This window comes from Loxodonta africana, chromosome 16 (assembly GCF_030014295.1).
Source record: "Loxodonta africana isolate mLoxAfr1 chromosome 16, mLoxAfr1.hap2, whole genome shotgun sequence".
NCBI lineage: Eukaryota > Metazoa > Chordata > Mammalia > Proboscidea > Elephantidae > Loxodonta > Loxodonta africana.
Window position 1 is genome coordinate 18,038,119 of NC_087357.1, and position 23,392 is coordinate 18,061,510.

The following is a 23,392-nucleotide window of genomic DNA, read 5'->3' on the forward strand; positions in this document are numbered from 1 at the left end:
GCAAAAGGTTCGCCCTTGAGCCGGCCCTTGCGAGCACCTAGGTTTCCCACAGCGCCCCCAGAGCGCACTCTGCGAGAATGGGACAGCCTGGGTGTTTATTGCCCACCACGCCACGCTCTATCTCGGTGGTTTTTGGGGAGCGGCTGTGAGAGAGCGTTCAAAGTGGGGTTCCCAGAGACATTGCGAACCCTAGGCGGCTTTGTCATGAACGCGCGTCTTTGTGTCGGGGCGAGGGGTGGCGGAGAAAGGGGTGCGGGAGCCGCAGAGACCACACCCAGGTCCCCACGTCCCCCCGCCTGCTGCCCTGCGGACCGGCTTCTTCCGCGGAGCCGAGCAGCAGCGGGAGCCGAGGGCGAGGGGCGTCCTGCGGCCCGCAGCGCCCGCCTCGGGCCTCCACTCACGCGTCCCCGACCTGCGGCCCGGTGCCGCCTCCTCGGGCCTCCACCTCAGGCGTCCCGGGCCTCCGGCTGTCCGTGCGTCCGTGCGTCCGTCCGCCCCGCCCGCCCGCAGGTGCAGCCCCGGCGGCGGCAGGGAAGGTGCGCGGGGATGATCTCACTCGCGCGCTCCGCGCCGGGAGGAGGAGGAGCGGGAGCCAATCCGACTTCCGGGTAGCGGAGCCGCAAGCCACCGGCATCTTGCCTTTCCTTCTCCCGCCCCCTGTGCACCCCTCTCCGCTCCCACCTCTCGGTCTTTGCCCGGCCCCACCCGCCAAAATGAACAGCTCGGACGAGGAGAAGCAGCTGCAGCTCATCACCAGTCTGAAGGAGCAAGGTAGGCGGGCGCCCAGGTGCGGGTAGCGCTGCCCTGGTGCAGGGACGGGTCCTGGGCGCTGGGTCCCGGCAGGTGGAAGCGGGCGAGGGGGTTGTGGCCGCCCCGGCCACCCCAGTTGTCCCGCCAGCCGTGGCGCAGCGTCCTCAGTGCCTGGCGCGCACTGGAGACCCCAGGGCCCAGGGTAACATGCGGGCTCCGGGTTGAGTCCGGCCCAGCAATGCGGGAGCGCTCATTGGGGCTGCGTTAGCTAGCGATCCGGGATCGTGGGGAAGGGACAACGATTCGGCGCGGACAGGGTCCCCTGGCACCACCTCCTGCGCGGGAGAAGCGGGTGGGACAGGATGTCTTGGGGGCTCGGCAGCCCTGCTGGCCCTGCTCCCTAGCCTCGGCCCCACCCTGCACGTTTGTTGGCGCTAAGAGGCCTGCAGCGCTGCTTCACAGCCTTTCCAGCTTTTCATTCCGGTTTGTCTAGTTCCTTTCTCCCTACCCAGCTGGGATTTTCAGGCCATAGTGTGTTCTATCACTTCCCATATTTAGCAACTCCTTAGTCAGTGAGTCAACACCCTGCCTGTTTTGGGCTCCCTGAGTTAACAGGGTTGGCGGTGGGCTGCAGAAGGCCAGGCCATGGCCATGCATTTCCACACTTGTCGGTGTGGGGATTATGCCTCAGTAAAAAGCTGTTGAAATCAATCATTTTCATCGGTCACCACACTTCTGAACAAAGCCAGATCAGCGATCAAGTGTGAACCTAACGGACTGTTTTAAATCACCTGATCAAAGGGTGGCCTGGAAATATGGGTCAAGGAAGAGAGGAACCATGCAGATTTAGGAAGTAAGACTAGGTAGGGCCATGTGTTTTTCAGGATGACTTCTGACATGGCCATAGAGTGGAAGGGGCCCTGCTCTGTGACTAAGCCTGGTGCCTAGTTCCAGTTCTCACTTTTCTGGGCTCAGCTCACCCAGTCTGTGAACTCGAAGGGGTCTCTTCCCTTCTGTGGGTCTTGTGGGTAATCAAAGCTTACATGACTAAAGAGGGTTAAACCAGATGATTCCATGAGGTCCTGGACAGCACCTTGACCTGTTGCTCCTTGAAACCATAGGCAAACCATTCCTAAGGGGCAGCCTTCTGGAGTCCATTCTCCTGGAAACAAATCTCAGGTTACTGTTTACTAACTGTGTGTGTGACCTTGGTGGGAATTACTGTACCTCACTGAACCTCTGTTTCCTCGTTTATCGAATGGGTACAACACATTCTCTGCAGTATCCGACATCTAGAAAGTACTGGAGAAATGCTAGTATATTTACTCTTACCAGTACCCCCACCTCCTATCCCAGATTAGCCTAAAGGTCTTAAATTCACAAACATCCTTGAGTGACATCTAGCGAGTGGGCAGAATTTGGAATTTCTCAAATGTTTTAGTGAGGGGCTGGATTCTATTAGTATTTTATTTTTAAGCTCCATCCGCCAATAACAAAGACTCTTGATTTGTTTTCTAGAGTTGTAGAACTTTTGTGGTTGATAATGTCTGTCAGTGGATACCAGATCTTTTGATGGATGGTTAGTTTTCAAATAACAAAATTAAAAAAAAATTTCACCTCCTTTTAATCTGCATATAATTGCAAGGGTAGATTGACAATGCCCATCATCCACAGATTGTTTCCATTTTATTTTGGAATGTGTTTCTTCCCTATGTTGGATTGAGGGCTGAAAAAAAGGGAGGATTCTCAAGTTTCTGGCTTTTTTTTTTTTGTATTGTATTGGAAAGCAAGCAAATCCATGGCATTGATACTTTTTTTTTTAATTAACTTTTATTAAGCTTCAAGTGAACATTTACAAATCCAATCAGTCTGTCACATGTAAGTTTACACACATCTTACTCCCTTCTCCCACTTGCTCTCCCCCTATTGAGTCAGCCCTTTCAGTCTCTCGTTTCGTGCCAATTTTGCCATCTTCTCTCTCTCTCTATCTTCCCATCCCCCCTCCAGTCAAGAGTTGCCAACACACTCTCCAGTGTCCACCTGATATAATTAGCTCACTCTTCATCAGCATCTCTCTCCCCCCCGCTGACCAGTCCCTTTCATGTCTGATGAGTTGTCTTCGGGGATGGTTCCTGTCCTGTGCCAACAGAAGGTCTGGGGAACATGACCGCCGGGATTCCTCTAGTCTCAGTCAGACCATTAAGTATAGTCTTTTCATGAGAATTTGGGGTCTGCATCCCACTGATCTCCTGCTCCCTCAGGAGTTCTCTGTTGTGCTCCCTGACAGGGCAGTCATCGATTGTGGCTGGGCACCAACTAGTTCTTCTGGTCTCAGGATGATGTAGGTCTCTGGTTCATGTGGCCCTTTCTGTCTCTTGGGTTCTTAGTTGTCCTGTGACCTTGGTGTTCTTCATTTTCCTTTGCTGCAGGTGGGTTGAGACCAATTGATGCATCTTAGATGGCCGCTTGTTAGCATTTAAGACCCCAGACGCCACATTTCAAAGTGGGATGCAGAATGTTTTCATAATAGAATTATTTTGCCAATTGACTTAGAAGTCCCCTCAAACCATGTTCCCCAGACCCCAGCCCCTGCTCCGCTGACCTTTGAAGCATTCATTTTATCCCGGAAACCTCTTTGCTTTTAGTCCAGTCCAATTGGGCTGACCTTCCTTGTATTGAGTGTTGTCTTTCCCTTCACCCAAAGCAGTTCTTATCTACTGATTGATCAATAAAAAACCCTCTCCCTCCCTCCCCGCTTCGTAACCACAAAAGTATGTGTTCTTCTCAGTTTTTTCTATTTCTCAAGATCTTATAATAGTGGTCTTATACAATATTTGTCCTTTTGCCTCTGACTCATTTCACTCAGCATAATGCCTTCCAGATTGCTCCATGTTATGAAATGTTTCAGAGATTCGTCACTGTTCTTTATTGATGCGTAGTATTCCATTGTGTGAATATACCACAATTTATTTACCCATTCATCCGTTGACGGACACCTTGGTTGCTTCCAGCTTTTTGCTATTGTAAACAGAGCTGCAATAAACATGGGTGTGCATATATCTGTTTGTGTGAAGGCTCTTGTATCTCTAGGGTATATTCTGAGGAGTGGGATTTCTGGGTTGTATGGTAGTTCTATTTCTAACTGTTTAAGATAACGCCAGATGGGTTTCCAAAGTGGTTGTACCATTTTACATTCCCACCAGCAGTGTATGAGAGTTCCAATCTCTCTGCAGCCTCTCCAACATTTATTCTTTTGTGTTTTTTGGATTAATGCCAGTCTAGTTGGTGTGAGATGGAATCTCATCGTAGTTTTAATTTGCATTTCTCTAATGGCTAATGATCGAGAGCATTTTCTCATGTATCTGTTGGCTGCCTGAATATCTTCTTTAGTGAAATGTGTGTTCATATCCTTTGCCCACTTCTTGATTGGGTTGTTTGTCTTTTTGTGGTTGAGTTTTGACAGAATCATGTAGATTTTAGAGATCAGGCGCTGGTCGGAGATGTCATAGCTGAAAATTCTTTCCCAGTCTGTAGGTGGTCTTTTTACTCTTTTGCTGAAGTCTTTAGATGAGCATAGGTGTTTGATTTTTAGAAACTCCCAGTTATCTGGTTTCTCTTCATCATTTTTGGTAATGTTTTGTATTCTGTATATGCCCTGTATTAGGGCTCCTAGGGTTGTCCCTATGTTTTCTTCCATGATCTTTATCGTTTTAGTCTTTATGTTTAGGTCTTTGATCCACTTGGAGTTAGTTTTTGTGCATGGTGTGAGGTATGGGTCCTGTTTCATTTTTTTGCAAATGGATATCCAGTTATGCCAGCACCATTTGTTAAAAACACTATCTTTTCCCCAATTAACTGACACTGGTCCTTTGTCAAATAGGCATTGATACTTTTAGAAGATATATTTCCTTGACCAAGGGTATACCAGGAAACCCTGGTGGCGTAGTGGTTAAGAGCTATGTCTGCTATCCAAACGGTTGACAGCTTGAATCCACCAGACATTCCTTGGAAACTCTATGGGGCAGTTTTATTCTAATAGTGTTGCTATGAGTTGGAATCGACTCGATGGTAGTGGGCTTGTTTTTTTTTGGTGAGGGTATACCAAAGGTAATAGGACAGTTAGACTTTGAACCTGTGTTTCTTAAAAGGTACATGTTCTTTTAGGATACTGAGTTTAGATCCATAGGTGTTAGGATTTTTTTCAGCACACAGTGTGATTTTTGTGCGTCTTAAAGCTAGGGCATTCATTTGTCATTAGATCATGTACTGTGAAACTTATTTCAAGAATATTAATTGGTATTTGACCAATAGAACTAACTGGAGGGCTAGGGCTTTGAGATGGAAAAACACAAGGTGTTTGAGCATACTTACCAATGTTATGGTCAATTTTGTAAACTGATGGTGCGTGTGCCTCATTTTTGAAAAAAGGCAGTACCTTTTGCTATTTGTTAACATTGGATGTGATAATTCCACTACTCCTATTTACTGTGAATAAGAAGATCCATTATTGATTAAATACTCTCTTTCCCTTTTTAACACTGCATAAATATTCATTCCTTCAACAGATACTTCCCAAGTACCTATCATGTGTTTGACCCACATGCTAGACACTGGAGGGACAGATGGTGAACCACACAGACACAGTCCTCGCTCTCATCAAGTTTACCGTATAGCGGAGAAGACAGTCATTAATCAACTTAGTATTCAAATAAGTGCATGATTGCACAATGTTCTAAACAAGCATTTTTTTCTCTAGGGTAGATTCTTAGAATTGTTGGGTTAGAGGGCATATACACAAAGTTTTGCTACGTGTTGCCAAAGTGTCTCCCAAAATGGCTGTATGAGTTCCTATTCCCACCATCAGTGCCCATTTCCCATGTACTGGTCAACATTGGCTAATAGGAGTCTTTATTAATTTTTGACAGCCTGCCAAGTTTCTTAACTTTTGCCAGTATGATGAGCAAAAAATGATACCTTTAAAAAAATTGTATCACCCTGTTTATTAGTGAAGTTCAAAATCTTTTTTCATGCTTGGTGGACATTTAGATTTCTTCATGTAGTTCCTTCTGTAGGGAGTTTTAAGTCTAAAATTTGAACTCATTCCCCAGGAGGGTATTCAGAAAGAAGGTTCCTATGTGTTCTGAATGGCAGAGCTGACAGCAGCCTTCCTGAATGTGAAGGCTTCAGTGGTGTGGTGAACAAGGTTGCTTTTGACAAAAGTTGTGAAATGTAATGACGGAGTCTGTCATAATATGAACAATCCCTAATTTATACTTACCATTCCCTAGACTCTATGTCTTGTAAATCACACCCACTTCTGAATTACTTCAAAACATTGTATATTCCCTTCTAGTGAATGGTATAATTAGCTATATTATGTCTTTCTAGAAAGTTATATTATGCCCCTTAAAAAAAAAAAAAAAAAAACTAGCCAGTGTGCAATTGCTTATGTTCAAGCAGATGTTGAGGTAATGAGGTAATTCTTCTTTTGTTTTTTGGGGGGACTTTTTTTTTATTTTATTGGACTGATTGACATCTTTAGTGCGTGGTGAAATGACAACGTTGGATTCTATTTCCAATGCATGTTTCCTAGCTGCTGAAGTGGACAGTTCCCTTACAAAACATCTTACAATTTGCTCCCCCTCCAGAATCTTGTTGGAAAATGATAGACTTACTTTAGCATTTGTTTAAGGTACATGATTTTCTGTTTAGTAATTCATTCAACACCACATGCATTGAATATTCATAGCCAGGCGCTGTGCTAGACATCAGAGATAAAGAGATAAATAAGTCCTTGTCCCTGCTGGTGAGCAGTTCTCAGTCTAGAGATTGTGGCAGGCATGTAAATGCTAGGAAGAGTATCTGATTTAGACTAGTTTGGGTCACGTGCTTGTTTCATTTGGCTAAGGGAGGGCAGAGCACTTTGATTGGCAGCCCCAACAAAGACCAGTGGATTGGAGTAGTTGTCCAAAACAGAATAGGGTGCTGCTACCAGCAGAGGGGAAGCATGTTGAACAGGCACCAACAGATGTCCACTAAACTGGTCAGCATAGCAATACCATGAGAACTTGTTGTCATTTGGAACTTGTTAATGAAAGTTATTTTTTTCTAATTAATTTTTTTAACTCATTTTTTTGAGCCAATTTGTTATTTAGCTACAAGGTGACCTCAAGGGTTAGTTTCAGTTCAAAGTTTGAAGAGTATTTCTGGGCAGTCGTCCTCCAGTCCTAACCAGACCGGTAGGTCTGGTTTTATTTTGTTAGGAATTTGAGGTTCTATTCCACATTTTTCTCCCATTCTATCATAATTTGTCTGTTGTGGCCCTGATTAGAACAGTCGGTAGTTGTAGCTGGGCACCATCTTGTTCTTCTGGTCTCAAGGTAGATGACTGATGGAGTTTTGAAGAGAGAGATTGCTGCTTAATGAGGATGCTCTTCATATGACCAAAGGGGAGGAAAAAAAAAACCAAAAAAAACAGAAAATTATGGGCTATTCTTGGGCTAACACTATCTAAAGTGAATTTCCTATGGTAAGATAATTGGTTTTAAAGCAAGTTAACCTCCTTTCATCTTCAGAATTTGTATCATTTTCCCCAAGATTATTGAGATGGTACTTAAGGGTATGATGGAAATTTAGTAAGCTCATTCTTAGAGCTGAGTTAATATTTGAAAGATACTTCCAGTGTTCCTTTGCCTTCTGGGCTAGAAAGTAGCTAGAAGATTAGTTTTTGTTTATTTTTTGCCAGAACATTATTTTGACAAAAGAGGCTGCAGCTGTTGCCCACCACAAGGACCATATCAGTCTGGAAGAGCTGAAGCATTGTCCATCTTAGATCCATACAAAATCGGTCAGTAGAGAGCAGTTTGGAACTAAATAGTTGCTGTAGGTTTTAAGTACTAACCTGGTTTCATACCAGTATTTTTCAAAGTGTGGTCCAGGACCAGCCCCATCTAAATCATCAGCGTACTTGTTAACAGCACGGTTTCCCCCTTAAGGTGAAGATACCAGTTGGGCAGCCTCTGGAAGATGGACACTCAGCATGAGCTGAAGAATTTTGTCTTCCAGGCAGAATTTCACTATTTCCTTAACACTTCTAATAAGTAGACGAATCTTATATTTACTTTAAATAAATTTAATTTTGTAATAAACACATACTCATATTTAAAAATACAAATATATAAAGTGAAAAGTACAAGTACTCATTCCCTCTAACCCAGTGTTTCTCAAATTTTATTTCATTATCACCTCCAAGGAACATTTTTAGGCATTGTCTTAGTTACCTAGTGCTGCTATAACAGAAATACCACAAGTGAATGGCTTTAATGAAGAGAAATTTATTCTCTCACAGTCTAGGAGGCTAGATGTCTGGATTCAGGGCGCCAGCCAGGAAGATTGTCATCAATCTTCCTCTGGTCTAAGAATTTCTCAGCATAGGGTGATGAGATCCTCCTGTCTCTCTGCTTGCTTCTCTCTTTTATATCAAAAGAAATCGACTCAAAATACAGTCAAATCTTGTAGATTGAGCCCTGCCTCATTAACAGAATTGCCTCTAATCCTGCTTCATTAATATCAGAAAGGTAGGATTTACAACACATAGGAAAATCACATCAGATGACAAAATAGTGGACAGTCGCACAATACTGGGAATCATGGCCTAGCCAAGTTGACAACACATTTTTGGGTGATACGACTCAATCCATAACAGGCATTTTTTTCCCTAATCACCCCCCTACATGGAATTTTAATACCAGAGATATACTATATATCTGTTTATGTACTGTGGCCTTTTGGAGGACCAGAAACCATTGTAACATCTAAGTTTTTTTTTTTTTTCTCCTCTGAGGGGATATCATTCTTGACAATGTATGCTCTAACCCCATATGCACTCCACAGAATTTTTCATTGTTAACCTTTTGTTGTATCTCCTTCCAGAAATTGTGTTTGTATGTGCATATATATTTTTTCACTTAATATATATTGTAGAATTTTTCATACGAGCTAAATCATTAAAATTAATTGTACAGCATTCCATCGTACAGACCGACAACAATATATTTAATATCCTCTGGGTAAACATTTCTGTTTCTCTTTTTGTTGTTGTTTTTACTAAAAACAATGCTGCTGGTAATGGATTGCAGTTGGAAACATTAGTGTGAATTCATATTTGGCATAGATACAGATGGTGACATACAGAAATATTTATAGATAAGTGTGTATATACTGGTTAGTATGCACACATATATTTCCTTGCTCTGTCAGCTGAGAGGGTGTAGTCTCACCAATAGCAATGAGCACACCTAGTACCAGATCTTGGTTTCTATGTACCATTCTCCAATAAGAGGAACCAGGGCTCCTTGGAAAAATGGCCAATTCTAGGACTGGGGCAGGAAATACACGAGATGAACATGGAGCATCTTGTAGTGCCAGAAAGTAAGGAAGTACTCAAATAAACAAATGAACAAACCCACAGTGATGGGAGTATGTCAAAGGGACACAGGAGCCAATGGCCAAAGCCGAATCCATTTTAACAGCAAATTAAAGTAGTATTGGATTATAATCCAAATTATAAAATAATTATTTCTGAGTATATACCGATATAATAAATATATGTGGAGAAGAGAAATTGTCACAAAAAAATTCCAAATAGTTTTTGTGGCTATTCTGCGCTCAAGGAGGTGAGGCATAATTTCCTAGTCCTAAAGTGTGGACCGTGTATAGTGACTTCCTTTCAAAGAGTACAGTATGGAATGAGGGGGAAAGAATAACTTTACAAATGAGAAAGCTTTTTAACAAATGCTACCTCAGCCAGGTGATCAAGGTCAATATTAATAGTGATGACTCATATTCATAGTGTATACCCTTGATATGAGGTGATGAAAATGGCACTTTAGCTCTGTGGCCTTCCTCCCCAAAGTCTATCACCTCAGTCTAGTCATAAAAAAAAAAAAAAAAATCAGATAAGTCTCAATTGAGGGATATTCTACCGAATAACCCATTGCCATAGAGTCAGTTCCGACTCACAGCGACCCAACAGGACAGAGTAGAACTGTCCCATGTGATTTCCAAGGGTGTAATCTTTCTCACATGGAACGGCTGGTGGGTTTGAACTGACGACCTTTCAGTTAGCAGCCGATTACTTAACCACCACACCACCAGGGCTCCTTATTCTACAAAATACTTAATTGATATTCCTTGAAACTATCAAGGTCATCAGGAACAAGGAAACTGAGAAAATGTCACAGCTAAGGGATGCCTAAGGAAAGATATTTACCAAACGTAATGTGGCGTCTTGGATGGGATCCTGTAACAGAAAAATAGACACTAGGTAAAAATTAAGGAAATCTGAATGAAGCATGGACTTTAATTAGTAAGAACGCATCAGTATTGGCTCATTGATTATAACAGATGTATCATACTAATGTAAGATGCTAATGGGGAAACCGGATATGAGGTATATGGGAAATTACTATCTTTGCAATTGTGCTATAAAATCTAGACTCTTTTAAAATTAAAGTTTACTAAAAATAATATTGCTTGGACACACATATCCGTAGGAGAAATTGTCAAAATTGGGGTGGTTGGGTCTAAAGGGTATGTGTATGTTAAACTTAGTTGTGTTATAGATTTTATTCTATAAAGTTGTTACACCATCAAGCTTTGCTTTAAAATGTAGTAGAAACAAAATTTTAACCTTTCTCTGCTTCCCATGCTGGCTAAACATTTTTTAAACATCAAAACACCAGTTCTTAAACTTTTGTTCAGTAGCATGAACAGTAATAGGTCAGGATTTTTTAGTTACTTGATTCAGTCTCAAGTCCTCTGTGGTACAAGTCAGGTTATGATTCTGTTATATTCGCATTTTAAAGTCACTCAGTTTCTTTGCTCTCCTGTTGGCTACATTGAAGTCATTAATGTAGTTTGAGAGTACTTTTAAAACATCATTAATTCATTAATACTGGACAGTGTTTGCTAACAAATAATGAGTGAATTTCAGGTTTGCCATAATTTCTTTTCAGATGTGAATTCTGTCACCTTTGTTTTTTGTTCAGCAGTGTTTTCCCTGGTTTCTCTAATGGTTTAATTAATTAACAAGTGAAGTATGAATGACTTTCCTCTTTTTACTTCTGGCTTTAAGAGCGGGACCCATTGGAACGTGTGCTGAAGGGAATAATGTCCTAATGGAACACTATCTTTTATGACTGATGTCCTCATTCTCCATTAATAAGAGGTGTTTAAAGGCTCCATGAGTCTCAAAGATGCAGACTCAGTGGGTGAGAAGCTACATTAGAAGCTCTCATGAGGCACTGTGTTTCTGGTTACATTTGATGGCTATTTAAAGCTTCATTTTTATTAAGTATCCTGAGTAACACCATGTAAGAGACTCCTTTAATGTGGGGAAGGTGGTTTGTTGTCTTGGATGATTTGCTTATGTGAAGACCTAGCTTTGTTCTTCCTTAATTTAACACATGTTTATCAAGTGCCTGCTTTGTTGTCTGGCATTGTCCCAGATCCATCTGGGCGTCTTGGATAGATAAGTGAAGATAGAGTCCTTGCCCAGGTCAGGTGCTTTAACAGATTGCTCACATAGTAGGTGCTCAGTAATATTTTTTGGATGAATGACTTTGGGAATCAATAGACTAGTTCTACCATCACCATTTCTGCCTGTAAGATTGGACCTCCTGGTGGCACAATGGTTAAGTGCTCGGCTGCTAACCTAAAGGTTGGCTGTTCAAACTCACCCAGGGACTCCACAGGAGAAAGGCCTGGAGATCTTCTCTTGTAAAGATTATGGACTAGAAGATCCTATGGGGCAGTTCTCCTCTGTTATGTGGGGTCTTTACAAGTCGAAATCTACTCAGTGACACCTAATAGCAACAACAATGCATTTGTGTCTTCATTTGTAAAATGGGGATGTTAATATTTGGCTTAATTGCTCTACCTCAGAGAACAATTTGATCCATTCCCTTACTCAACACATGCACCGACTGTGCTTGGTATTCTGCTGGGCGTAAGGCATATAGCAGTGAATTCAGTGGGAGAGAAGCCAAGAAAACAGACTTAGGTGTAGATAATTTATAATGCTACGTGTAGATGCTCTAATAAAAATATATGAGCAGTGTACCCAGGTGGTAGCTTAGAAACTTAATTGCCGACTTTGTCTGCAGTGTATGGGGGAAAACTTCTTGAAAGAGTTGACAATTAAATTGCAATGAAGGAGAATGTTGTTGTTGTTGAGTGCTGTCGAGTTGGTTCCGACTCATAGCGACCCTATGCACAACAGAATGAAACACTGCCCAGTCCTGCACCATCCTCACAATTGTTGCCATGCTTGAGCCCATCATTGCACCCACTGTGTCAGTCCATCTCATTGAAGGTCTTCTTCTTTTTTGCTGACCCTCTACTTTATCAAGCACAATGTTCTTTTCCAGGGACTGATCCCTCCTGATAATTTGTCCAAAGTATGTGAGACGTAGTCTCACCATCCTTACTTCTAAGGAGCATTCTGTTTGTACTTCTTCCAAGACAGATTTGTTCGTTCTTTTGGCAGTCCATGGTGTATTCAGTATTCTTCGCCAACACCACACTTAAAAATCGTCAGTTCTTCCTTGGTGTCCCTTATTCATTGTCCAGCTTTTGCTTGCATATGATGTGGTTGAAAACACCATGGCTTGGGTCAGGCACACCTTAGTCCTCAGGGTGACATCTTTGCTTTTCGACACTTTAAAGAGGTCTTTTGCAGCAGATTTGCCCAAATGAAATGGGTCTTTTGATTTCTTGACTACTGCTTCCATGGCTATTCATTGTGGATCCAAGTAAAATGAAATCCTTGACAACATCAGTCTTTGTTTATCATGATGTTGCTTATTGATCCAGTTGTGAGGATTTTTGTTTTCTTTATGTTGAGGTGTAATCCATACTGAAGGCTGTGGTCTTTGATCTTCATCAGTATGTGCTTCAAGTCCTCTTTGCTTTTAGCAAGCAACGTTGTGTCATCAGCAGTGATATCCCTGGTTGCACGTCCTCTTCTAAATGTGGCTTGAATTTCTGGCAGCTTCCTGTTGATATACTGCTGCAGCCACTTTTGAATGACCTCCAGCAAAATTTTGGTTGCATGTGATATTAACTATATTGTTTGATAATTTCCACATTCAGTGGGATCACCTTTCTTGGGAATAGGCATAAATATGGATCTCTTCCAGTCAGTTGGCCATGTAGTTGTCTTCCATATTTCTTGGCATAGATGAGTGAGCACTTCCAGCGTTGCATCCTTTTGTTGACATAGCTCAATTGGTATTCCATCAATTCCCGGAACCTTGCTATTTGCCAATGCCTTCAGTGCAGCTTGGACTTCTTCCTTTAGTACCATAGGTTCCTGATCATATGTTGCCTCCTGAAATGGTTGAATGTCAACCGATTCTTTTTGATATAGTGACTCTGTGTTTTCCTTCCATCTTCTTTTGATGCTTCCTGCATATTTTAATATGAAGAAGGATGAGGTAGGGAATATTATGCAGTAAGTCCTTGTAGGCAGAGAGAGAATTGTTTGCAAATGGATTTAGGTATGAAAGATCTTGGAGGGTTCAGGGAAACAATGGGACTTGGGCATAATGGGGTGAATTGTATTCTCTGAGTCTAGAAGGGGGAGGGATGGGTAGATTATGTTTCCAGGTTGTGAAGCTGAGGTCATTGAAGGTTTTTTAAGCAAGGTTTTTAAGCTAACTAACTACCATGTAAAGAAACAGATTGGGGTAGGGGAGGCTAGAGGGTAGATAGAGGGTTTTGCTGTTGTCAAGGGTCTGAATTTGGGCAGAGATACTGGCTGCAGAAGAACAGATTGGAAAGATATTTTTAAGTGGTCTGAGCAGTTTAATCCTTTGGAGGAGGGGGAAAGCTGGAACCCAGGGTGATCCCGAGTATACTAGCTTGGGGCATGGGTAGATGATGACACCAGTGAAAGGAGATCTTCCAGGCAGGAAGTAGGAGGTTTGGGTGAAAGTGGAGTTGATGAGTTCAATTTCTGCCATACTGCAGGGCATCTGGACAGAACCATCTAGAACAGCACTGTCCGATAGAACTTGCTGCTTTGATGGAAATGTTCTATATCTGTTGTCCAGTATGGTAGCCACTAGCCACTACTGAGCACTTGTAGTAAGACAGTGTGACTGAGGAACTGAATTTTTAACTGTTTCCAGTCGGTCTCTATCCACTTCATCCCTTCATTTATTTGGCGGAGGATAGCAGTACCTAGGGTTTCAGATTTTCCTGTCTGCCATCTTTCGGACCTTGTGGAACAAAAGTAAGCTTGAGACTGAGGGCATTAGAGAGCAGCCTAAGCTATTTTGTCATGTGCACAAGATTTGATGTACCTTGCTGCATCAGTAATGATAGCCACGGCTAACATCTTTTGAACCCTTACATGCCTAAGCACTGTTACACATATTAACTCATTTACTCCTAATGACAACACTTTGAGGGCTGTATAATTATTATTCCTATTTTCCAGATGCAAAAATTGAGAGATTAACTAACTTGCCCAAAGCCCCCAGCCAGTAAGTGCCATGACTGGGCTTACTACTGCTAGTACCCGTTGCTGTTGAGCCGATTCCAACTCATAGTGACCCTGTAGGACAGGGTAGAACTGCCCGATAGGGCTTCCAAGGAGCAGCTGATGGATTTGAACTGCCAGCCTTTTGGTTTGCAGCCATAGCTCTTTAACCATTCTTTGGTGCACTTTTTAATTACTGTGCCATGTGGCCTGACAGTGCAGGGAAATATCCTGTACTTGTAGACCTGAGAGATGAAGTCTTCTCAATGCGTGGATATCTTTCATGTGGGAGCGAATTGGCTAAATTCATCTTTTCTTTTGCATTGGTTACTTTAGGGCTTGGGAGATCTCTCTTATCAAATCATTTGAGCTGTGCAAGTTCACTTTTTTTTTTTTAAACTGTAAGCCAGTTCTGAAGCAGTAAGAATTCTTTCTCTGTGACCCTTTAGCATTGCCAAAAAAAAAAAAAAGTAGCTAAATAAAAAGGCCACATCAGTTTTTTGCCAATTTTAGTGAGGATGGGGCTATATATGTATTTGCTATGATATATATATTTTTTAAATTAATGTTATTTAGGGCAATGAGCTTGGCTTTTTAATTTCAAAGAACTAAAAATCTAAGTAAACCTTCCAGCCCCTTTCTTCCCTTTTATGCCCCACCCCTAAATAGCCCCATCTGGCTACCAAGAGGTTGAATTCTTCCCATACTTCTCTCTCATTTCCCTGTACTGGGGGCTGCTGGGGCTTTATTTATTTACTTTAGGTTGCATATAGTCACAGGAAAGCTTATTTTCTGTGGATTCCATTAAGATATGAAAGGTGTAGCGTTCTTAGTTAATGCTCTTCATAAAGACCCCAGTCAACGGGAGTCTACAATGTTTCATCTGGATTCTATTGGCAATATAATGGAAGAATAGTATTTGTGTTAAAAAAAAAAAAAAAAAGCCTTCAAAGCTGTTACCTGATATTTTAAATGGAAAAAAAAATCTTAATGTCAATATGACATCATAGTTTTATAAGCCTTTATTGTTTGTTTTTTGTTCTCTGTAAAGTAGGTCACCAAGAAGAGAGTGTTAAATCACTCAACTTATTGTTGTCTTTCAGTAAAACATTTATGTATTTATGTTTTGAAACATCAAATATCGTAATAAGATTTGGAACTATTGCTCAAATGGTGTCAGTGTGTATTTTTAGGATCTCTTCTTGTTTCTTTCTGTTAAAAAGGGGGAGGGGGAAATTGTTGTGATTTTTTTTTTTTTTTCCTGAGCCAAAGACAATCTGGCTTACTCAGTGATTGGGATGGGGTTTGAGGGGTGGGCTGGTGAGGAGCTGGTGTACAGAGGGCTTTATGTGTTGTCAATCAAATCTTTTTCATTGAAGGTTCAATTATTTTCAAAAGGGCTGTATCTTTATATGTATACACTCAGCTATTTTATGAGCTGTCTGATTTTAAAGGATTCCTTTGGGGTGTGGCTTCAATAAAAATGATCCATTAATTCTTATTTAAATGGTCATGGGGTGCTAACAAAACTTCTGGGCACTGGTGGTAGAATTCCATAAATATTTGTTAATTTGAACTAAATTTTGAGATTTTGGTCCAACCATCACAGTAGCTATTCTGAATGCTTTGAATCAGTATTGGAGGAAACCAGACATGTACTTTACGATGTTAATTGTCTGGTTCTGGGATGTTCTCTATTTCAGTGATTAGAATCATGTATTTCTAGAATATATATATATATATGGCTACTGGTTTCAGATTTTTTATTTCTATTTTCAGTTTATTATAGGAAGAGGAAGCACTGTTATTCTTTTTTAGAATCTGAGCTTTTTGTGAGTGAATCCCACCCACATTTAAATAAATAAATAAAAGTATGAAAATCCAACGTGACGAGTCATTGGCTCTCATCGCCAGTCCAGGTGCTGTTCCAGGGGGTGGGCAGCAGTCCTGCTAGGCTTACCTCTGCTGGTCTGCTCCATGGGTAACCCTGGGTGGGTCTCTTCCTTCCCATCTAATTTACGGAAAAGTTCCCCTTCTCAACTTTGAGAAGATCTAAAAATGGTGCTTTAGCTCGGAGACACATGGGGGCGGGGGGGTTTGGTTACTTTTCTTGTAATAGAGATTTTTAAGTACAAACTGCTGTTTTTTTTTACTTTTTTCCCCCACATAGTTGAAAATATTTCCAAAACAATTCATGCACTTACCCAACTTGGTAGAATGAGTCTGGTGGGTAACTGGCCATGGCTCGGTGATTGATGATCTTGAAGTGCCTGAAAATAGTTTTTCTGAGCTGAATACCCAGAGCGTAAACTTGTTCCTCTGCGCAAAAAGCAAATGTGTAAGGGTGAGATGGATGTGTGAGCCTACTTTATTTTCTGAAGGCTGGTTTTCAAGTAAACCTTTGACTGTAGCACCACAGGTCAATAGTGGTAGAAGAAACTTCCGGGAACACTCACCTGCCTCCTTTCAGAGACCCAAGTGCTGACCATCAAAGGGGAGAAGCAACATGTCATAGATGACTTATCATGAGCCTGCCCCATAGAGTTTCCAAGGAGCGCCTGGCAGATTTGAACTGCTGACCTTTTGGTTAGCGGCCATAGCATTTACCCACTACACCACCAGGGTTTCCTCATGAGTCCTAGGTCTCCCTAATGACCTAGGAAGAACCGGAATTCAGCTTAGTGGGCCCACAACTGCTGTGATTTCTTTCTCTCCTCACTCTCAAAAGCAGAAGCCCTTCCCCTGTGGCCTCTTCTCCTGTCTAGTCAGTGGACAGTAGGGGTTGGTTGGGTTCCCAGGTTTTCCTACAGTAAACTTTCGATAGTGTTTAATGTTGCTCTCCCTTTTTCTTTTAGCAATAGGCGAATATGAAGACCTTAGAGCAGAGAACCAGAAAACAAAGGAGAAGGTTTGTACTTTACCCTTTTTTAAATTTATTACATGTGTAAAAGCTTAGCCTGCATAGTGCATTGTTCTGCTACTAATTTCAGTGAAACGTAAGTGAGGGTTTTTTTCCCCCTTTTTTCTTGCCTGTGTGGTTCAAGCTAATATCAACTCCAGGTTCCAGATGGTAAAGAATAGGAGGCATGCCACAGTGGGCACAGCTCTGAGGGATTAACTCCATGGCTAAATGCAGCAAGGCACCAGGCCAAGCAACTCAAGCCCCCAAGAATTGTACTTTTTTCCTAACAGTCAGATTTGGTATTCTGGGGATAGAATTGAAGGCCTGAGACATTTAGCCTTAGGACTTAAACATTTTGGATTCTAGAGAGCTTTCTGTGTTTAGTCATTGGTGTTTAGCCTGGATGCTTCCATAAATCTTTTGTGTGTTTGCTTCATCTATCTATATGAGTAATATACTGAAAGTTGAAAAAAGACTGGAAGTTAATATTTTCAGGGGCTCTGGCACTTTTGTTTTTTAGCTGCTAAATAATTGAATTCTACTTACCTTTAAAAATTGTATCTTTTTGTCTCAGAAAATGTTCATTTAAGCTTTGCAAACATTTATTTGTGTGTTTATATGTGTGTGTGTGTATTTTTTTTTTTTTTAAACCACCTGCAAATTTAGGAAGGGGACAAATGGAAGGGCTATAATTATAGACATACTAAGTTGGAAAAAGGAGTCCCTGGGTGGTGCAAATAGTTAAGCACTTGGCTACTAACTGAAAGGTTGGTGATTCAAATCCACCCAAAGGTGCCTTGGAAGGAAGGCCTGGTGACCTACTTCTGAAGGATCATAGCCATTGAAAACCCTACGGAACACAGTTTTACTCTGAAACGCATGGTGTCGCCATGAGTCAGAATTGACTCAACGGCAACTGGTTTAGTTTTTCAAGATGGAAAAAAATACCGTTAGGTGCTGTTGAGTCAGTTTTGACTCACAGTGATGGTATGTGATAGTAGAACTGCCAGTAGGGTTCACTGCGCTGTGATCGCTATAGGAGCAGATCTACCAGGTCTCTCTTCTGTGGAGCTGCTGGGTGGGTTCAAACCCCCAACATTTTGATTAGCAGCTGAGCACCTAACCATTGAGCCACCAAGGTTTCTTTCTTGGAAAAAAGTAGAGGGATTGAATAGGAAGCAAAGAACAGGATTATTGTTTTTAGATGTAAAAAAGATCAATTTATATTAACTCCACAATTTTAAAAATTTTTTGATAGACCAAATATTTCAAAATATAACATCCATGATGAAAAACTAGTAAGACAGGGCCTTAAACCACAAAATCAAACCTGCTACCATCGTGTTGATTCCAACTCATAACAACCCTCTAGGACAGTGTAGAGCTGCCCCACAGGGTTTCCAAAGCTTAAATCTTTACAGAAGCAGTCTGCCACCTCTTTCTCCTGTGGAGCCGCTGCCAGGTTCGAACTGCTGGCCTTTTGGTTAACAGCCAAGTGCTTAACCCCTGTGCCACCAGGGCTGCTAGTGGTTATTAAAGAAGATGACCCTCATCACTGCTGTAAATGATAAAGCTTCATCTTTAAAATTTCAGAGGAAGAGCTGTAATGAAAATTGCCAGTGAGCTAAATATTTGTAAAACTCGTGGCATATTTGTTGTATTTATTTGGCTCTTAAGAACCATGTTCTACTTTTTCACTTATGTTAATTTGACACTTAGATGGCTGTGTTATGGCTGGTGATACTTGTGGTAACTTTTCTAGTTCAAAGCAGAGTATAATGGATTTTTAGATCACTGGTTTTCATATAGTTCGTAAGGCTCCTTTGCTCTGTTGTGAATAAATCCTTGGTGTTCTGTGAAATCTTAAGTGTCCCCTCTTCCCTTCATCAGGCAATCCAGGGAATGGTAGGTAGGAGTGATGGGAATATCCATGGTAGAAGGTGCTTGATGCGTGCATCTAGAATTTCATAGAAAATAATTTGGCATTTCTAACTCCATAACCACCAAAAATCACATACATCCTGAGCATGTAAACAGGTTGGGAGGTTGTGGTTGGATCCTGGGACCTTAATGCCCCCCAAATTTCAAAGTAAAACTGATGGGTGACACTTAGGCCAGATGGCTTGGGCCTCTTTCCCTAAGATACTCTTCCATCGTCCAGCTCTCAGAAGGAGAAAGAGGCCAAGAAGTTATTAGCCAGCTGAGTCTCTTCCATGACAGTTCTTAGTCTAAGAGGGAAGGAGCAAAGCAAGTTGGAGGGGTTAATTCCAGAAAACTCTTTGACTTAGCCTAGAAGATGTGAGGAGGGAAAGCAAACAAGTGTATCTTTGTATGATGGAGAAAGATGGGTGTAGAAGAGAAGGAATAACTTAAGAAAAAGAGTAAATTTTTTTTTGTTTTCTCTTTTTTTCTCCTTCTTTAATCCATTCTAACTTGTAGACCTAGCAGTGTCCCGTACATGGTAGGTGCTTGGTAAATACCCATTATTGGTGGTGATGATGGCCATTTAGCTAAGAGCTTCTTTCTGTCGTGACTTTTTAAGTGAACCATTGTTTTGAAAATGAAATTATAGGTAAGATGCATTTGATAAAAGAAAGATTGTAAATTACTTCACCCCATTAACTGTTTCTATGTTTCTCTATATAGAGTATGGCCTAATACTTTTGTAACAATCATATGCCTTGTTTACCTGCCTCTGTTCTAATTTTTTTAAAATAACTATTAACAGAAATGGGAAATGAAAGCAGTATGGAATGCTGTGTGGTTGGGTCAAACCAAGTAGAGTGATTTTTTTTTAAGTTCACAGCATTCTGTTTATCGTCCATTAAAAGACTAACAGGCTTATTGCTGCAGATTTTTCCCCAAAAAGAGGGACCGTATTACAAATGAGAGAAGCACATAATAAGAGCCTTTTATATAGCATAGAGCAAGTAAGAGCAGCTTTCGTTCTGGCATTGGTAAATGGAGGACACCGTTTTCACTGACAAAGTGCTTTCTTGTGCCTAGCTGGGTGAGTTGTGACCGGTCTCCATCAGTACATGTGTGTGGCATCCTGGCCACATGGTCCCAAGACAGTTCAGTGAATCCACTGAAATCTGAAGACAGACTTCTTTTGCCACAGTTAATTTGATGTGGGGAAATTTTATACAAATGGGGGGAGCAGAAAAATACATTGTAAGTTATTTCTTCCCTCCACACGTCCACATGAAGTCTAGCTATCTTTGTTGCCAGGCCGTGAACCCTATCAGTGGGAAAGGCAGTAGATGGATCCTTCTGGGTAGGATCGTTTTCTGCCATGTTTGGAATGTCATCTGTTGAGACAAGTGGTAGGCTTGCTGCTTCTCAGGTCAGGCATTTGCGTAAGAGGCTGTTTATTAAGAAGAGACTTTGGGTCATGTGCTGTTGGTTGTCCCCTTCACCCAATACCCCAGACAGTCCTGTGTCAGCCATATTTCGCAGATAAGGAAACAGGCCCACAAGGCTTAAATGACTTTCCCCAGGTTGTACAGGTAGTTAGTGGCAGAGTGTAGGTTCAAATATGGGTCTTATGACCACAAAGGTTCTTTTTGAGAAGGTGGATTTATGGGAGCTTATCAGCTCTCTTTTTCCCCACGAAGGCCCTGGCTTTATTTTCAATTCTTTTTTGTAAGCTCATGAATTTTTCATAGCGAATTATCAGACTCTATACTTTTCTATGGAACCCTGGTGATGCAGTGGTTAAGTATTGGCTGCCAACCGAAAGGTTGGCAGTTCAAACTCACCAGCTATTGCTTGGGAGAAAGATACAGCAGTCTGCTTCTGTAAAGATTTGAAGTTTGGAAACCCTATGGGACATTTCCACTCTGTCCTATAGAGTCGCTGTGAGTCAGAACCAACTTGACGGCAATGGTTAAGAGGGGTATACTTTTCTGAATCATTTATATTTATTCCACATTGGTTTGTATTTAAGATCTGAAATTTAAATATAAAGTCCATTTTATATCAGAAAAATTCATATATATATATTGTTTATATGTGTGTGTGTGTATGTGTTGTGTGCCATCAAGTTGATTCCAACTCATAGCAACCCTATAGGACAGAGTAGAACTACCTCATATGGTTTCCTAGGCTGTAATCTTTATAGGAGCAGATCTCCAGGTCCTTTCTTCTGTGGAGCTGCTAGTGGGTTCAAACCATCAACTTTTTGGTTAGCCACTGAATAGTTAACTATTCTGCCTCCAGGGCTCCTTATATATCTATATCTACCTATAGGGTTGCTTGAGTCAGAATCGACTTGACAGCAACGGGTTTGTTTTTTTTGGAGATACATATATATTAAAAAAATGCATTCTAGGGTTTGACAGGTAGGAGATTTTTGGGGGGTGCAGTGTGGGCCATTTTTTAAATTGATCTTTTCCTTCGCAGTTCTCCCTTTTTAACAAAAATGGAATGTTGACCATTTTGTGGTTTTTAATCAGTGACTTTGAGGATGGAGTCAGAGTCCGTTTGAGTTTATAAGGAAAGCTATTTTGAAGGGAAAACTTTTTTCATGAATCCCTTCTGAGTACCAGGAGTATAAAGAAAAATATATGAAGATTCTCCCCTGGAGAAAGCCCACTCTAAGGAGGGACACAGACAGACTAACAATGACTGTGTCGCATTGCGAGTGAGTGCCTAGAGCTGGGGGAGGGATGGGAAAGGACAAAAAGACAGGGTTCCCACTCCTTTCCGTGAGGCAAACTCTTTTTAACCTTAAATGCCTGGCTTAAATGTCGCTTATTTTTTTCGTGGTCTTCTCTAACTCTCTCACGAGCAGAATTAGTTGCTTGCTTCTTCTTAATAGCGGGAGAAAGATGTGGCAGTGTGCTTCCGTAAAGATTGCACCCTTGGAAAGCATATGGGGCGATTCTACCTTGTTCTGTAGGGTGGCTGTGAGTTGGAATCGATGTGATAGCAACAGGTTTGGTTTGGGTTGGTCTCTTTTTAATAAAAACACCTGCTTGTTACTTATGGATGTATCGCATTTTAAACCAAAATTTATTATCAAAATATTGACTAGAGTAAAAGTCACCGGTGTACATTGGATTAAACTGTAAATACTTGAGGTTTTTTTTTTCTTTTTTAAACACCAGGATAAATGGGGATTATGGAAAGAGTTCTACTTTCTGTTATTTTATTCATTTATTTTTTTATTGCCTGGCTGCTAAATGGCATTATCAACAGTATGTTAAAAAATGGAAGATTCTATCACACTGAAGTCAGCAAGCCTTCCGAATCTATATCTCTGTGGTATGGAAAAGTAGAGGACTGTCTATTTTGAAATCGGCCAAATATGCTCTACATTGGAGCACATTCTCTTAGGACTCGTCCAGGACCTTTGTCATAATTGTTTGGGGTTTATTTCCTGGTATGGGGGGAAAAGACTCATTGAATGTTGAGTGGAATAGCTTTCACGGTTCTCAGAGCGGCAGGGTGTATGTGTGTGTGTGTCGTATGCATTAAAAACAGAAGGAAATCTGTATAATAGAAGAGTGTCTGCCTTCAAGTAATAAGTATTTATGTTTAATATTATGTTCTGAGATCGAGTTTTGAAGTGCATCATTGTTTAAGTGGCTGATTAGAAGTCATTTGGGTGAGCGGCTGTAACAGTACATCAATCAGGAGGCTCCGTCAGGTTGCCAGGAACAATGAATGAAAAGGGAACGAGGCAGACCCTTTCCAAGACTTCCGTTTCAAGAAGCAAGATATATGATATTGTTTGCATCTTGTTCATTTTGTCTATTGTTGAAATTTCTTCCTCTTGTGTAATTTTCAGAGGTGAAGGTCCCAAAGTATTTTATTTAAAAGAAATTAATAAAGAAGCCACTTTGAAGAGCAAGATATGCATCCATTATGCTAACTGTTCATGCATAATACATCCACATACATGCCGTTTCTTTGAGACAGAGAGTGGCAAGTGGTTGTGCCAGAGAAAAAGTAATTACTTAGCAGTTTGAAAGTGAAAATGAGTCTCTTATTAACAGCAATCTATCCAGAAACAAAGAGCAAGAATCTCTGTTCTGATGACATGTGTTCCCATCTAACACACAATACCTAGAATTTGGAGAATGCTGCAAGACAGCTTTAAGGGGCAGCTACTACTTCTTTATTGCCTGTGAAAATTGAAGGGAAAGAACTTTGAATTGGAAGAAAGAACACCAAAAAAGAGAAAGAGA

General features: G+C 41.2%; 1 protein-coding gene across 1 annotated transcript in view; it reads left to right on the forward strand.

The window, feature by feature from the left end:
- Window positions 1–608: 608 nt before the first annotated feature.
- The window catches only part of SHTN1 (shootin 1), a 103,844-nt gene continuing 81,060 nt past the window's right edge, over window positions 609–23,392 (forward strand). The window contains exons 1-2 of the mRNA XM_010588965.3: window positions 609–771; window positions 17,152–17,204. Coding sequence (XP_010587267.1) covers window positions 714–771; window positions 17,152–17,204 — 111 coding nt within the window. The 5' untranslated portion in view covers window positions 609–713. The remainder of the gene's footprint in view (window positions 772–17,151; window positions 17,205–23,392) is intronic.